Source organism: Hydra viridissima, unplaced genomic scaffold, assembly GCF_058129835.1.
Source record: "Hydra viridissima isolate aposymbiotic clone 2 unplaced genomic scaffold, HvirCarnegie_v1 scaffold_10, whole genome shotgun sequence".
Taxonomy (NCBI): domain Eukaryota; kingdom Metazoa; phylum Cnidaria; class Hydrozoa; order Anthoathecata; family Hydridae; genus Hydra; species Hydra viridissima.
In genome coordinates, this window is record NW_028324309.1 from 11,395,801 (window position 1) to 11,410,794 (window position 14,994).

The following is a 14,994-nucleotide window of genomic DNA, read 5'->3' on the forward strand; positions in this document are numbered from 1 at the left end:
AATTTCACTTTAAAAAAGAATAACAGCATTTAAACGATGTTAAAATTTTTCAAAATTAAATATTTAAACTAAATTTATGCATTTTTTTTCCAATTTTGAAATTATCATCTTTGCTTCTATCAAAAATTGCATGTGTTGATTGTTGCTTTTTGTAACAACTTTTATTTATAAAGCAGATTAATCGTTTTTTTGTTGTGGTATTTGGCGAGAATGCAAACAAACTCTCAATAGAAATAGACAAATTTTAATTTAAATATTTCACAGATAAGCCTGCATTTATTTATGACAATAATTACAAATTTTAATTAAGCTTTTGAAACAATACGACAAATAATGTATTGATATATTTCAACAGTAACTGTGGATAGCTGATCTCAGCTGAGCACACTACTTAACTTCCTCGTCGGTTTTCACTTCGTCTTCTTCTTCGTCTGCCGTCTCAAGCCACTGTAACCAGTTGTTTACCTGAAACATTTTCACAGTTTTAAGATTTTTAAAAAAGAAGAAAAGAGAAAAAAATGAAAAAATGAAAATTTACTTGAAAGAGAGATTTTCCTTTTCCTGGATACACATCATTAATATCTTCTTTCCACTTTAAGAATGTTTCTTCCTCCACCAGTTCCTCGTTGTAAAATATTATAAACAAACGAATCAACATATCTGATGAGAAAAGTAAAAAACAGAATAAATAAAATTGTCAATAAAAAAATGAAAGTTGCACCATTGTAAACCATAACATTGTTAAATGTACCAACCTACCCTTCCCTCCAACTAACCTCCTTCAATAGTGAAATTCTACATAAATGTTATACTTCTTAATACTCTATTAAAACATGCAAAACGTAAAAAAGATTTTTGCTATTGCAATAAAATAAATCAGACCCTTTGGGAATTCTTTTTCGTAGCAGAATATCTGCACAGCATATAAAGCTTCCAGTTGTGAACTCGTATCTGTATTCAAATACGCTTTAAGTATGTTTTTCATCTTCAAAATCTCATCTCGCTCCTTTTCTATAAATTCTTTTTCGGGCTTAAGACTAACTTCAACTTTAGATAAGGTATCTAAGGTTGCCATGGTAATTGCACAGTTCACTATCACATGAATAAGCTGTTTTCTTTCAACTTGACCTTCAAGATTCATCTGCAACAAAGTAATTACAAAATCTACACTTTAAATATACATACATACATACAACATACATACATACATACATACATACATACATACATACATACATACATACATACATACATACATACATACATACATACATACATACACTAGGGCAATTCCATTTTTATTATTTAAATTTGGTATAGATGAGGAAAATTCTATGTCAAAAACTAAGAATGGTATAAATAGTTTAAAATAAAAACTCATATTGGGCAATCAAAAAAGAAAAAACAGTTGAACTAATTTCGTTTATGGCGCGCTGTACAGAATTGTAAAACAATAAACTTCCACATAAATAAAGTAAACAAAACATCATAATGGCTGCAACTTTCTATGTAAATGTAAAAAAATGGTTGCAAATTTCTATGTAAATGTAAAACGTTCAACTTTATAACGACAGTACCGACAAAAGAAACGCAAAATTGTTGTAATCAACTATTTTTAATAGACTCAACAGATAACAATAAATCAATACCAGTAACTTTTTTCAGCTTATACATTTTTATACATACATTTTTATATTGAGTTTTTTAATTTTTTTAGCCTATACGTTTTTACTGCCATATTTATTGATAATAATATTAAAATTTTATTTGTTTGTCTATAATTATTCTTAAAAGCATAAATTCATAAATCTAACTAACATAGAAAAAAATGTAGTGATACTCTGTTGATATTTTCTACTATGCAACTAAATATATTTTTCAAACAGATAATATTTAAAATGAGAAAATTTGCAAAGCTACTTAAAAGACATAATTTAGGTATTTCTAACAAATCAAATTGAAACATTTTACAAACCTTTATCCAAGCATCTATAGACTCTTCTGGCTGATTTTCTAACATCAGTTTCAACAATTCTTCTTTACGGCATAAATGTGGAAATAAGAATGTTAATTCCTTGAACAAGAAAAAAGTGATTTTAAAATTTAACCAATTGAAAATTTAAGACAAAAACTTTATTTACAAAAAAGTGTAAACTAAAATATTAAAATCTTAAAATTTTATTAAAATAAAAAACCAATACAAATTTACACTTAGGGTTCAATTAAAAGTTCTTAATACTAATATTTGAAATTTGTTTCTCTGAAAAGAGCAAGATTAGTCACACAAGAGTATAAAGAAAACCTTTTCACGAGCAATTTTCATTATATAATCATCACTCCTTTCTTCTTTAGGAAAAACTGTCTTTAAATCGACTCCAGAACTTCTGATTAAACTCTCTGCCCACTCCTTAAAGTGAGAAAAAGGGTTTTGTCAGGCAAATAAACTTTAAGAACAAATCACAATGGTTTTATATCTTGCACAAAAAACACAGAAAAAAAAAATTTTCTTATAACATTTACTTTTCCTTTTATTTTATAGACATGGGATAAACACAATAGTGGCATAGGAAAATGTCTCCCATCATGAAAATGCTCCAGGTATTTTTTAATCTTCAATAAATCCTAAAAGTTAACATCTTATTACAACGTTTCCAAAACTACAAAAAAAAAAAAAAAACTAAAAAAAAAAAAAAACGAAACAAAAAAAAAAACAACAAAAAAGCAAAACAAAACAAAAAAAACAACTTATATTGTATAAAAGTGATACCTACATTGATTATGAAAAAAGCTGAAAGGTTGGCCACATATTCCTTTCCTGTAACTGTTTCCATTAGCTTTGAGTCATCAAACATTTGAAAAAACAACTGAAAGAGGGATTTTATTTATCAAGAGTCACCTGTCACAAAATAATAATAAAATAATAATAATAATAAAATAATAATAATAATAAAATTAAATAAAATAATAATAATAAAAAAACAATAATAATAAAATTAAAGATCTCTATAAATTTTGCTAAAACTATTTTAGTAATCAGGGTGGTTGCTAAAAAATTCTGAGAGATTCTAAGAGGCTTTTCTGTAAATTCTAGAATTATTTAAAAACTTTTAATTTTATTGAGTTTTATTAAGTATTAACCCCTTCAGACCTGAATTATTGTTAAAGGATGATAAAATTATTTTTTGACCAATTATTGGTAAATCTCACTCATAGATGGAATTAATTTAATGATTTTGAAATATTGACAAATATTTGGTTCATGCACACAGAGAAGGCGACAGAAAATTAATTAAAATAAAAATATTAAAAAACAAAACATTATGTGCATAATTCTGCACACGGGGTCTGAGGGGGTAAGCAGATTTTGGAGAAATAGGAAAAAAAAAATTTCAGCACAAATATTTTTGAAAAAATGCTACTGCAATTTTAGATAGCAACAAGATCAATAAAAACTGAAGAAACAACAAGGACGCATAAGTGAAATAAAACTATGAATAAACGTTTTTAAAGATTTTGAGATAATGAAGCTCTGCCTGTAGCATTATGCACTCATCCATGATATATTTTGAAGCCTGTAAATGAGATTCTATTTTTAAACTTTCTTTTCACCTATGTTGTTATCAAATAACACGAAAAACTTCAGAGGATTTGCCATTATACTTTTTACATTTAAGTATTAACTAAAATTCAACAAGTGTAGATTTAAACAATTATCTTATTTTGAACATTATCTAGATCCTTCACATGCTAGAATTTAAAAGTGGAATGTTTTTCTCAAAAAAAAAACAAGTTTTTTTTTAGCATTCAAATTGTTGTCTTTAAAGATTTATGTTTATTTGATGAAATCTCTTTTTTGGACTTTTCTTTAGTTTGGGTCTGAATGAAGTGAAAATTCGTCCAACAGTTGTTTTTTAAATTGATTGACATATAATTTATCATAATCAAATACAGTATGTTGTACAATCAAACGAGTAAATTGATGCATAGCAGACTTCTTTTAACAATTTGGTTATAAGCTCCAAATGGAGCTTTCATCAACCATTAATCTTAAAAATTTTATACTTTAACATTTTATTAGAACAGTAAAAAATAATTAAACTTATTATATGATCAAACTTATCATTTGTTATTTTATGTAGTTAATATCTAGGAATAAGAAACTCCTACACTAAGAAATCTAAAGAACTATATAGGAGATTCAAGAAGGAAAACCCAGTTTGACTCTTGTTTTATGAACAAAAGCATAACAAAAGTAAGGATTATTCATAAAAGAAAACAAAAAACCTGTTAGAAAAACATGTTAGAAGAGTTACTATAAAGCACTCACTTAAACAGCAATTTTTATTCAATCAACATTTTTGTCAATTTTCTGACCAAATATGATTGAGTAAAAATCAGATTATTAACCTGTTTTTGTTATAATAAAGTCTTTCAGTTACCATTGAAAATTTTTAAGCTCTCATATTAAAACTTCTTTACAATTTTGCAACATATGCAAAACTAACAATTCTTAAATATTTATTTTGAACTTTAATAATATAAACAATATGATAATGTAATTAACAACATTTAAAAGATACTTACATTATTGAGAGTGTCAACAGAAATAATAGATTTGTGTTGACACTCTAATAGTATATCACAAACAATCTGCCAACCAAACTCTTCGTGTACATAAGGGAAATACAACAATTGCTTCACAACCATTTTGAGATATTTCACATTGGTGGCTAAAGATTGAACATCATTGCAAAGCAGCACCATGTTTTTGTTGGTGTTGTATGCCTCCATCATTAACAACTTTAAAAAAAAACAAGAATTAAAAATCTGAACTTAGAAACCATGCATTCAGTGAAACGCACAAAAAATCAGAGCTAAAGGAAAATGAAAACATCAACACACCACTTTAGCATCAACATCAGCTTTGGTAAGAGCAGTCTTTTTCATCTTGTTGGTTTTATCATTAATAGTCAAATTAGTAAACTGTGATCTCTTTGCAGGAAGTTCCTTAAAAGAGAGAAACAGCTTTTTACACTCACATAAATTACCTCTATTTATAAGAATAATCATAAAGCATTTCAATGCAAATGTTCAAAATAAATATTCAAAATAAAAACATCCCAATACATTTTTTTAAATATTAGCACAAAGCACAAAATCTATTGCAATCCATTTAAATACCTCAGTCTCCAATGGAACTTTTATTTTCTCATCCTTTTTTGTAAGAGAAGAAGAAGGTCGTAAACTTATCTATGAAATAAAAAGCAAATGAAAAATAAAATCTCTGCATTAAAGATATGTGTATGAAATGATGGAAACTATTATATACTTTTATATTTCACAAATGCAATAATTTTAGGCAAGAGTATAGAGAGCAAACTACTTAACCAACTACCTTTTCAGTTTTGTTAAAACTGTTTTATATAAAATGATTTGTCATAAGCAAAACCATCAAAATAAATACCTTGTAATAAATATAAGTTAATGGTTTGTTCCTAGTTTAGTTGTTAACAAATTACATAACTTTCTCACTCAAAGCCACACAAAACATGCAGCTTTGGGAATGAAATGTTTTTTTGGCAAAAATATTTTCAAAAAAATTGTTTGTTAAGAACTTCTATCTTACTTGTAACAACAAATTTTATTTAAAATGAGGCAGCAATAAGAAATACCTAAAACAAAATTGAACGAAGAAAAAAATTTTAAAATGTTTTTAAAATCTCAAACCAAATTTAATCTTAAAAAGAAGAAAAAAATTTTATAATCATATTATGACTCACTCAACTCATACGATAACCTGTTTTAAATTATTTCTTATGAAAATCATTTTTGAAAATAATAACTAACCTCGCCAACAACTTTTTTGGGAGCAGTTTTGTTTGCAGGTGCTCTAGGAAGATCTACAGTAAAAGCAATAAGAAAAATTATTATTGCAGTAAACAAAAAGAAAATTCAAAATAACATTTATTGGATAATGCTTTAAAATCCAATTGGTTAAAAATGACATTTGTTTACAGAAACAAAAATCAAAGAGCAAAAATATCTATCATTTATCTCAAATTTTATAAAGAAAAATTACTAGGTGAAGTATTCTGCACTACAACAGGCTTGGAATTGGTAACATCATCTTTAAGAGGAAATATTGAAGGTTTGTTGTAGTGTGGTACAAATGGATCAACATTCCAAGGATTACTTCGATTGATAATGTTGTTTTGATTATGCTGCTTTTCCTCTTTACCAGCAATCATTTTCGTTTTGAGTTGCTCTTGCTGTGGAGGACTGGATACTAAAGGGTTAGTTGTAGTCAACTTCTTAGACTTCATGTAACTACATAGGATAAAAAAAGATCATATTAGATGTAAATAATTTATTTAAAAATTCCTGTGCAATAAAAATTCTTTTACATACTTAATCAACAGATATTGAATTCTAAAACTAAACCTTCTTCTAAAAGCCTTTTTACAAAAAATAACTAAGAAAAACAAGAATTTTAAGATAATAAGAATAACAAAATATACAATAGTTCAGATCATCTATTTTTATAATTGCGCAAGAATTAACAACAGAAATGAACTTAAAATTGTCAAAATCAAAACAAACAAAAAACACATTACTGTGGCTCAAAAAGATCAGCTTTTACATCTTTAGGAGATTCTTTGTTTTTGATAACTGGAACTTTGTACACTGGTTTCCCAAAAATATCCTTGTTGTCATCTGTGAACTCTTGCTGATGAATTGGATTTAGTTGCAAAGCTGACATACCTCCGATAAAAATTGGATCGTTCATCCAAGGCATGGCTTCACCATCCTTACTGAAAAATGGTTGTGAAATCATTCCATGTCCATGTGCTCCAGAAGGATAATAGGGGTATTGAGGCACTACTGACTAAAAAAATAAAAAACAAAAACTGAAACTCTAGAAAATAAAAAGTAATATCATGTAAAAATCAAATACCTCCAGATAAATATACACTTGTGAAAATCCACCTAAAGATGGTCATGGTTTAAGACAAATAAAAGAATAATAAATCAAAACATACTCCCATAACTTCATATCGCATCTGTGATACTGATCGAGGAACTCCATCCCTCTCAGGGCGCCTAGGCTGCCACTAAAATTTGTGTGATGGAAATTTAGAAGTACGATGAAAATAATGAGCAAATACAAATAGATTGAGAGTAAGTCACAAAATGATTTCATTAAATAAATTTAAAAAAAGTTTTAATTTAATCCTAAACCTAAAACGTACTTGACGATTTCTTAATTCGATTACATCCTTTAACATAAATCGAATTCGAGAAGGCAGTTCATCAGACTGGGACAGCATGAAAATTCTCTCAAAGTATTGATTCATTATATTCTTTAAAAAAAAATTCAAATTTAATTCAAAGTAAAATAAATTTTTTTTTTCTTAATAGAGATCATTTAAAATGAAAATTCAAGTGCTGTCAGAAATAGGAAAATGAAGAAATAAGACTCCTACTTGTGCCTTAACTGTATCTAATCTCTGTCCAATAGTGCTCATTATTTGACACAAACATTCAATGTCCTCCACCATATCCACCAATGATGTCTTCTTTTTCTTTGCAAGACACTAAGAAAATGTAGAAGCACTTTTATATATATATATATATATATATATATATATATATATATATATATATATATATATATATATATATATATATATATATATATATATATATATATACACAATTAAAATACACAAAAAAAATAAACAGTAACAAATCTAAAGCTATTTTTACATAATAAAACTTATGCATATAAATATACTGACCTGCTGAATGCATTTGTGTAAGATGGCTTCTTGTACCAACTCCAACTTACCAAGTTCTCCTGATAATAAAAATATTTGAAGATCATTTATAATATTTCTGTTGGTAGTTATACTTGTTTTGAAAAACACTTAAAACTACTAACAACTAAAACTAGGGTTCAATATTGTGTTTGAAATTATATATTTTGAAGCATGAAATACTTCAATTTATCAAATAATGATCTAAAATTACCAATGAATTTAATATTCCCCAGCATCTTTCTTTTAGCCTTGGTCTTTTCATGCTGTTCATCAGCTGTGAGTTGCTCATGCTTATCAAATGCTTAAATAAAGATAAACACCTTCAAAAGGTCACTTGCAAACTAAAAATTTAAAAATTGCCAAAAAAGTTAAGAAACAATTTGATTTTAATGAAAGCACCTTTATACATTTTAGCAGGAGAGTATAAAATATTAAAACGGAACTTAAGATTTTACTATACAAATACTATTTAAATTCCATTAATAACAATAATACTTTGAGAAAAACATTACGAGTATGAAAAACATTACGAGTATGAAATAACTTGTGTATAAGTTTTTTTTTAAACTTGAATTTCTGAACTTGTATAGTTTATGATTTCTGAACTTGTATGTTTATCCTATGTTTACTTTTTAACAAAATTGAAAATTTTTACATTCGCTAGTTATTTTTTTTATTGATAATCCAAAACACCATAGGAATTTTCCAGAAGCTTTTACAAAAAAAACATTGTATATACAGGCAAAGGCGCAATGAACTATTACCTTGGAAACAAGATAACATAATCAGAGAGTCAAGAGGAAAATATAGAAAATTCTTTTGTTATACTACATCTAAAAACCTTTCAATGAAGCTTTGGTGATTCACATACCGGAAGAGGCTTTAGACCTAGTTTCAAACTCTTCTTGACATCGATTAAGAAGCAGACGTAAGAAAGTCTAAGTAAAAAAAAATTACAATTCCTTTAACCATTTACTTTATTTGTTTTGATTAACAGGTAAATTCTTACAAGCTTAGATCAATTTTTATCCACAAAAAAATCTCACAATGATCACTAAATAAATGGTCAAATCAAACTCTAGTTACTAAAATCAAATACCAAAATGAGTATCAGACTGTTACTATTGAGTACGCAACAGTATCAGGTTGGTAACAATTGCCAGGATGGATGTTCACAAAAATTCACAGAGTTTGTTTTTATTTCTAATGACACCGCCATTACAATTATACGAAAAGAAAATCTCTGGAGTATTGAACATTTGTTTGTTAATTTGCATGTAAAAAAAACTTGATTTTGTACCAAAGTAAGAGCACACAACACACTTCAATAGATAATTAGCTTCTAATTAAAAAAACACATACATTGATTTTTGTAGGTGGATCATCAAAATTTGGTAATTCATTATTGATTTTTTGACAAAGTCTTGCATAAAGGCTTGAATAATTTTGTTCATCTATAGCCTTTTCAAATATCTAAAAAAAAAACAAAAAAAAACACATAAAAACAAAAAAAATTAATAACTGTTTATTAAATAATAAAGATGATTTAAAATATACTTACTAAAATAATAATACCATTAAGAACAGTTTTATTAGTGATTCCGATATGCACCAAATCGTGACTTAATTTATCAAACTTTTCAGGGGTTAACTTGTTTAATATTCTGAAACAAAATTTTAAATTTTAAATTTATACAGTGTTGCTTTATGAAGACTTTTTTTTCTTGGAAAGTCTTTTTAAACACTTCTATTTTTAAAAGTGTCTGTGAAGGTAAAAGTAAGGTGAATATCATTGCAACAATATTTTATTATTACTAGAAATTATGTAAGGGAATATCATTTGATTTGGTTAAAACTAATTGATTAAGTAATTTCTGTAATTTATCGTTAAGGTCAAACAGGTTGCATGAAAAGAATCTAGCGATTTGTTTGTCTAGTGATTTGTTAGTCTAGTGATCTGTTTGTCTAGCGATCTGTTTGTCTAGTGATCTGTTTGTATAGTGATCTGTTTGTCTAGTGATCTGTTTGTCTAGTGATCTGTTTGTCTAGTGATCTGTTTGTCTAGTGATCTGTTTGTCTAGTGATCTGTTTGTCTAGTGATCTGTTTGTCTAGTGATCTGTTTGTCTAGTGATCTGTTTGTCTAGTGATCTGTTTGTCTAGTGATCTGTTTGTCTAGTGATCTGTTTGTCTAGTGATCTGTTTGTCTAGTGATCTGTTTGTCTAGTGATTTGTTAGTGTTGTTAGAAACTGTTGATCTGTTAGTCTAATGTTGATGTTGGAAATCACATTTGCAAACCAGTATTTTAATGTTTACAGCTACAAATGTCCAAACACAATGGGTAACTCCCAAAACATATTTAAAGCAGTTTAATTTAACACTGTTATATAAAAAAAGTCCACAAAATAATTTATACTTGCATAGCTTCTGCAATCAATCTGCAAATGAAATCAACTACTTTAAAAAAGCAGAATAAATTAAAATTTCCCACAGAAATTTTTTTTTTTTAAAAACTGGTACTAAAGAAAGGAAGATACATACCCTCTAACTCTACGGAAAATAAGTTCATTTTGATCAGTAACATCATGCAGAAATTGCTGGGATACCCATTTTTTAGAACTGCTTGTTTTATTTACAGAAGAAATAGGAGCATAATATTTTTGACTATCATCTAGCAGATTTTCATGTTGTGAATTTAATAAAGACTGCCTAAACCTAAAAAAGAAATACATAAAAAATGTAAATGATTAATTTTTGCATTAATCTATGAATATTTATAACCCTTTGATATAGTCTAAGCATACAAAAGAGATTTTTGTATACATGATTTAAATGATTCTTTAGCATAAAGGGATAACTCTATTTCAGAACAAACAGAATCATCCATAAAAATTTAATATGTATTCCTAATGAAAATTAAAAAAGAAAAAAAAAAAATCAACACTGAAGTAGGCACAATATGTGAGCATCCTTATAGGAGAAGTTAGCTATAAACTTGCTTATTGCTTACTTATCAGGCCAGTCCACAGTTTAAGGATAGATAAACTATTGGCATTGTACCTCTCAGTATATTTTATTATCGAGTTAATTCCATAAAAACTCAGCAAACTTTAAAAACTTTTAAAATCATAGTTCATTGATTTTGTTAAAAATTGGTACAGTTTAAGAACTCAATGAAATTATTTTCCCAGAAAAATTTAGGCAACCAATTCAAATTCGTTTTGAGTTATACAAATTTTAAGTACAACCTGATATACAGTTTAAAGTGGATTTATATTGCAACTTAAAAAAAATAAATTTCAGAAACTTTTTTAAAAAACCTCTTCCTGAATGATAACTTAAAAAGTCATATTATCCACCATTTTTTTTTACATTTTGAATGTGAGAAAGAATGAAAATGTAAGAAATTCATTTTTAAAATCTTATATCTCTGTGTTTTAGTATTAAAACATATGCTAAAACTAAAGAAATTAGATTGGCAGTGGTGGTAAGTGACAACTTCAATACTGGTCTTTTTTTTCTTGCCTTGTTGTTCTTCTTTGCTTAAGTCTAACTGTAAAAAATTTCCTAACAGTTTTTGTGATGATTTATATGCTTTGAGCTTGTAATTAAAAAACACGATGCATTAAACTAATTAAAGTCTGTAAATAAACAAAAGTACAGTTTCAGCTAAGTTTATATATTTTTTCTACACAGCCTATTTGCCTGGTTTTAAAACACAATCGAGTTTAAATTGTAAGGTGACACAAAAAATATGACACAAAATGTGGTTTTTAACTAAATAAAATACATAAGATTCAGCTGCTTTGTTTAAAATACTTTCACAACATATTTTGAAGATTGTTCCCGTGGTAAATATGGCAAATGCTATATAACTTCATATAAAAATTGAAAAGCAGGAATAACTGAGATTACTGCAATTGACAATAGCACTTAAGAACCATGTTTGAGAACTAAAATTTGAAAAGATGTATAGAGCTAAAAAGTTACAGAAAGAAATACAACAAATAATTTTGACACATTTATCCAGCTTACAAAAAACAAAATACAATCTAGTAGCCTAACTAAAACTATCCAACTGCTTACATTAGTACTTATAAATGTAAAGTTTTTGCTATAATAAAACAAAATGATTTAATAAAAAGATGTGTTTAAAGAACAAGGGTTACATGGAGTTCCAGAAAAAAAGTGGAAAAAATATTAAAAGAAGCAATTATATAGTTAGTTCATTAGTTTTATAAAAATCATGAGTACAGTAGAATAATGCCTAGTATTAAAAAATTCACCAAAATGCTAAATTAATTGTTTGTGCTTTACCCACAAAAGAAACTTACAAGGATTTATGGAAGCTTTTGGTAGTATTCTGTTGATAATATAGTGTGTATGACAAATCATTTTTTTATCTGTCCAACTGTTCACTCTTTGAGAGATTGTTTAAAAGAGATTTTTCTGAGTACTAAGATGACCAAGACATCAGTTATAAAGTAGGCATATACAGACTTTTCTTTGATTAATACCATTGATATTCAAATTAATAATTTTATTGATAGTTTATATTTTGTTAAAAAATTTAATTTCTCTTTTTTATATTTCAAAAATGCAAGCTTTACAAAACAAAACAAAAAACAAAAAAAAAACAAAAAAAAATGACTATGAAACTGTCACTTCACTGGTTCACATTGCAGAAAATCAATTAGAATATGGAGAACCTCAGTTAAAAATATGGTGTCAGAAAATGCACCAGTATTTGAGCTGGTTGTGTAGCTAAATTGTAAATATCTAACCAGTTACTATTTAAAATTTTAACAGACACAGAATTAATGCATTAATCAAACTCTTATGAAAATTAAAATAACTCAAACATAGTGTAAGTAAAATAATAGATAGCATTAATCATATCACCTAAACTTAAATACATCATAATACATCATATATTTAATAGACTATCTATTAGCATAATACATCATATATTTAATTGACTACCTATTAGCATAAACGAGTAACAAATTTTGCTTGTAAAGAACATTTAAAGATTATTTTTATAGTGAAATCATTAAATTATATCTGTATTGTAAAAATGAAGCATTTTTACTGAAAAATTCCATAATATCATTAGTTACCAAAGTTTTATTTTGTGCCTTTTGTGACCCAATAGAACAAGAGAACAACAACATACCCTTTTTTAACAAATCCGTTTTGATATATAGGTGTCACTTCATACTGTCGTGGAGAAATCTCCCTTGAATAAGATTGCAGAGATACTGAACTAGATCGGTCCAGCTTAGCGAATTAGTTAAACTGTGTCTAAAATAAGATCACTTTTAAACCATTACATTTATCATACAAACCATAAATATACATAAAAAACAATTTATTTAATATACTTAGTCTTTTATTTACTTTTATTTTTTTACTTACTCAGTAAAACCTCAGCTAAAGGTTATTAAATCTGAGATAGAATTTTAACTCTATTGACTTCAAATAGATTTGACTAAAAATTAACAGTAAATTGTAACAAAAAACATGAAGAGTTGCAATCCACAAGCCCTAATCAATTTTTTTTTTTTTTTAAATAAAAATTTATTTTGCTTTTAATTCTATTTGTAGCTCTTTACAATTAGAGTTAAGAATTTACTAAACATTAAAAAACTGGCACCTCTGTATCACATGTTTATTTAGAACCTACTATTTACAATGCATAATTTAGTTTATTTAGAACCTGCTATTTACAATGCATAATTTAGAAGCTTTTGCAAAATTTACAGTCAAATGTGTGTTGTATATTCGCTGTGTTAATACTTTAAATGAAGTATAACAGCTCAGAAGTCTTTTGCTTTTTTTTTTTTTTTATCTTTTATTTGATTTGGCATTATGTTGGACTAAGTACATGTAAGCAACAGCTCTAAATGTAGTAAGATATGTAAAACTAACGGATAGCTTATGTATATTAATTTATTGACTTAAGTCTGAAAGTAGCTTTTTATCATAAAACACAAGAAATCATGATAGATAGCTATAAAAACTTTGTATATTTACAAAGCTGTCTTATTGTATATAATCAGTTAATAAAACTAACATGTTCTTAGAAAATGCGTACCTGTTTGATAATATGACTTATATAATCTGTCACGTATAAATAGAAGAATCCTTTGATTAAATCGCCAAGTTGAAAGCTTTTTTTTTAAAGTTATTGTTCCTCTCCGAAGCCTATACAGGGCGCTTTAATAACTATAAAACCAGAGATTGTGTCACCAAGTTATATTGTTTTTTTTTTTCGACGACCTCTACTAATAATACTAGACAATTTAAAACCCTTAACACACTGTGATTTTTTTTTCTCTCATTCATTTATTCCAAATATATTACAGTAGTGCCTTGCGGTATTTTACAGTATATAATGGCATACACTTAACCTTTTTTTGGATGTTTTGGCGCTGCATTATTCGACATTTTGCCAGATTTAATGTTCAGTCAGATTACGTTTTAAGTTAAATGCCGCAAAATGCCGCATAGCTTCATTATTTTTTGAACCTTGGGTACATTAAAAGCTAGAATGAAGTATAGACACGGAATGGTGGAATAGTTCAGTCGTGCCGGAACGTAGTTAAAAATTAATTGTTGATATTATTAATATTTTAATTACTTCTTTTATCTTTGTTAAAAATGTTTTTCAATTTCCTTTCAACAGCCCCATTTATCTACTTAACTTTAATCGTGTTCGTTTTTATTGTGTTAATTTTTCTTTAATGTCGAACCAGATCAGAGGTAACCAGTTCTAAACTTTGCATGCAAGTGTTGAATGAACCTTTTTTAAAAAGACTGTGATATGTGTCCCTTTTTTTTTTTTTTTTTTTGCATATCCATATGGTTAAATAAGATATTGGATATTGCGAATGATTCAAAGCCATCTCATGGCTAAAAAGAAACTTTTGTTTCATTTGATGCACCAATTACGTTTAGTCTACTATAAATTTAAGCACGTACAGTTCTTAAATTTATAGAAGAAATACTGATAATATTTTACAGGTCAAGTAGGACTCGCCGAGACAATCCCTTGAGATGTAATGATTCATTGGAATGCTTAAATATATAGGAAGAAAATAAAAAAGCTCTCAAAGATAGAAAAAGATTTAACAGAATTCCTAAACATAAAAGAAGAACAAAATTAATTCATT

The 14,994-nt window shown here is 27.0% G+C and overlaps 1 protein-coding gene across 1 annotated transcript; it reads right to left on the reverse strand.

Annotated features, from left to right (window-relative positions):
- Positions 1 to 242: 242 nt before the first annotated feature.
- LOC145180953 (eukaryotic translation initiation factor 4 gamma 2-like) lies at positions 243 to 14,145 on the reverse strand. The gene is made up of 24 exons (XM_090099830.1): positions 13,917 to 14,145; positions 12,996 to 13,123; positions 10,361 to 10,534; positions 9,382 to 9,484; positions 9,183 to 9,293; positions 8,692 to 8,758; positions 8,032 to 8,121; positions 7,800 to 7,858; positions 7,485 to 7,595; positions 7,251 to 7,361; positions 7,041 to 7,112; positions 6,615 to 6,886; positions 6,080 to 6,327; positions 5,848 to 5,900; positions 5,182 to 5,250; positions 4,903 to 5,007; positions 4,585 to 4,800; positions 2,772 to 2,864; positions 2,521 to 2,622; positions 2,303 to 2,407; positions 1,976 to 2,074; positions 883 to 1,141; positions 539 to 660; positions 243 to 465 (listed from the first exon to the last, which is right to left on the reverse strand). The coding sequence occupies exons 7-24, from the start codon at positions 8,054 to 8,056 to the stop codon at positions 388 to 390; spliced, it is 2,199 nt and encodes a 732-aa protein (XP_089955956.1). The 5' UTR covers positions 8,057 to 8,121; positions 8,692 to 8,758; positions 9,183 to 9,293; positions 9,382 to 9,484; positions 10,361 to 10,534; positions 12,996 to 13,123; positions 13,917 to 14,145; the 3' UTR covers positions 243 to 387.
- Positions 14,146 to 14,994: the final 849 nt, after the last annotated feature.

What these genes read in the sequence shown, in the direction of transcription:
- LOC145180953 (XM_090099830.1), bottom strand. Translation starts at nt 8,056, where the DNA reads ATGCTGGGGAATATTAAATTCATTG. An exon ending in CCAAAAAAGTTGTTGGCGAG is followed by an intron (nt 5,251 to 5,847) that starts GTTAGTTATTAT and finishes TTTATTTCATAG; the next exon opens with ATAAGTTTACGACCTTCTTC. An exon ending in CTATAGATGCTTGGATAAAG is followed by an intron (nt 1,142 to 1,975) that starts GTTTGTAAAATG and finishes ACTTTGTTGCAG; the next exon opens with ATGAATCTTGAAGGTCAAGT.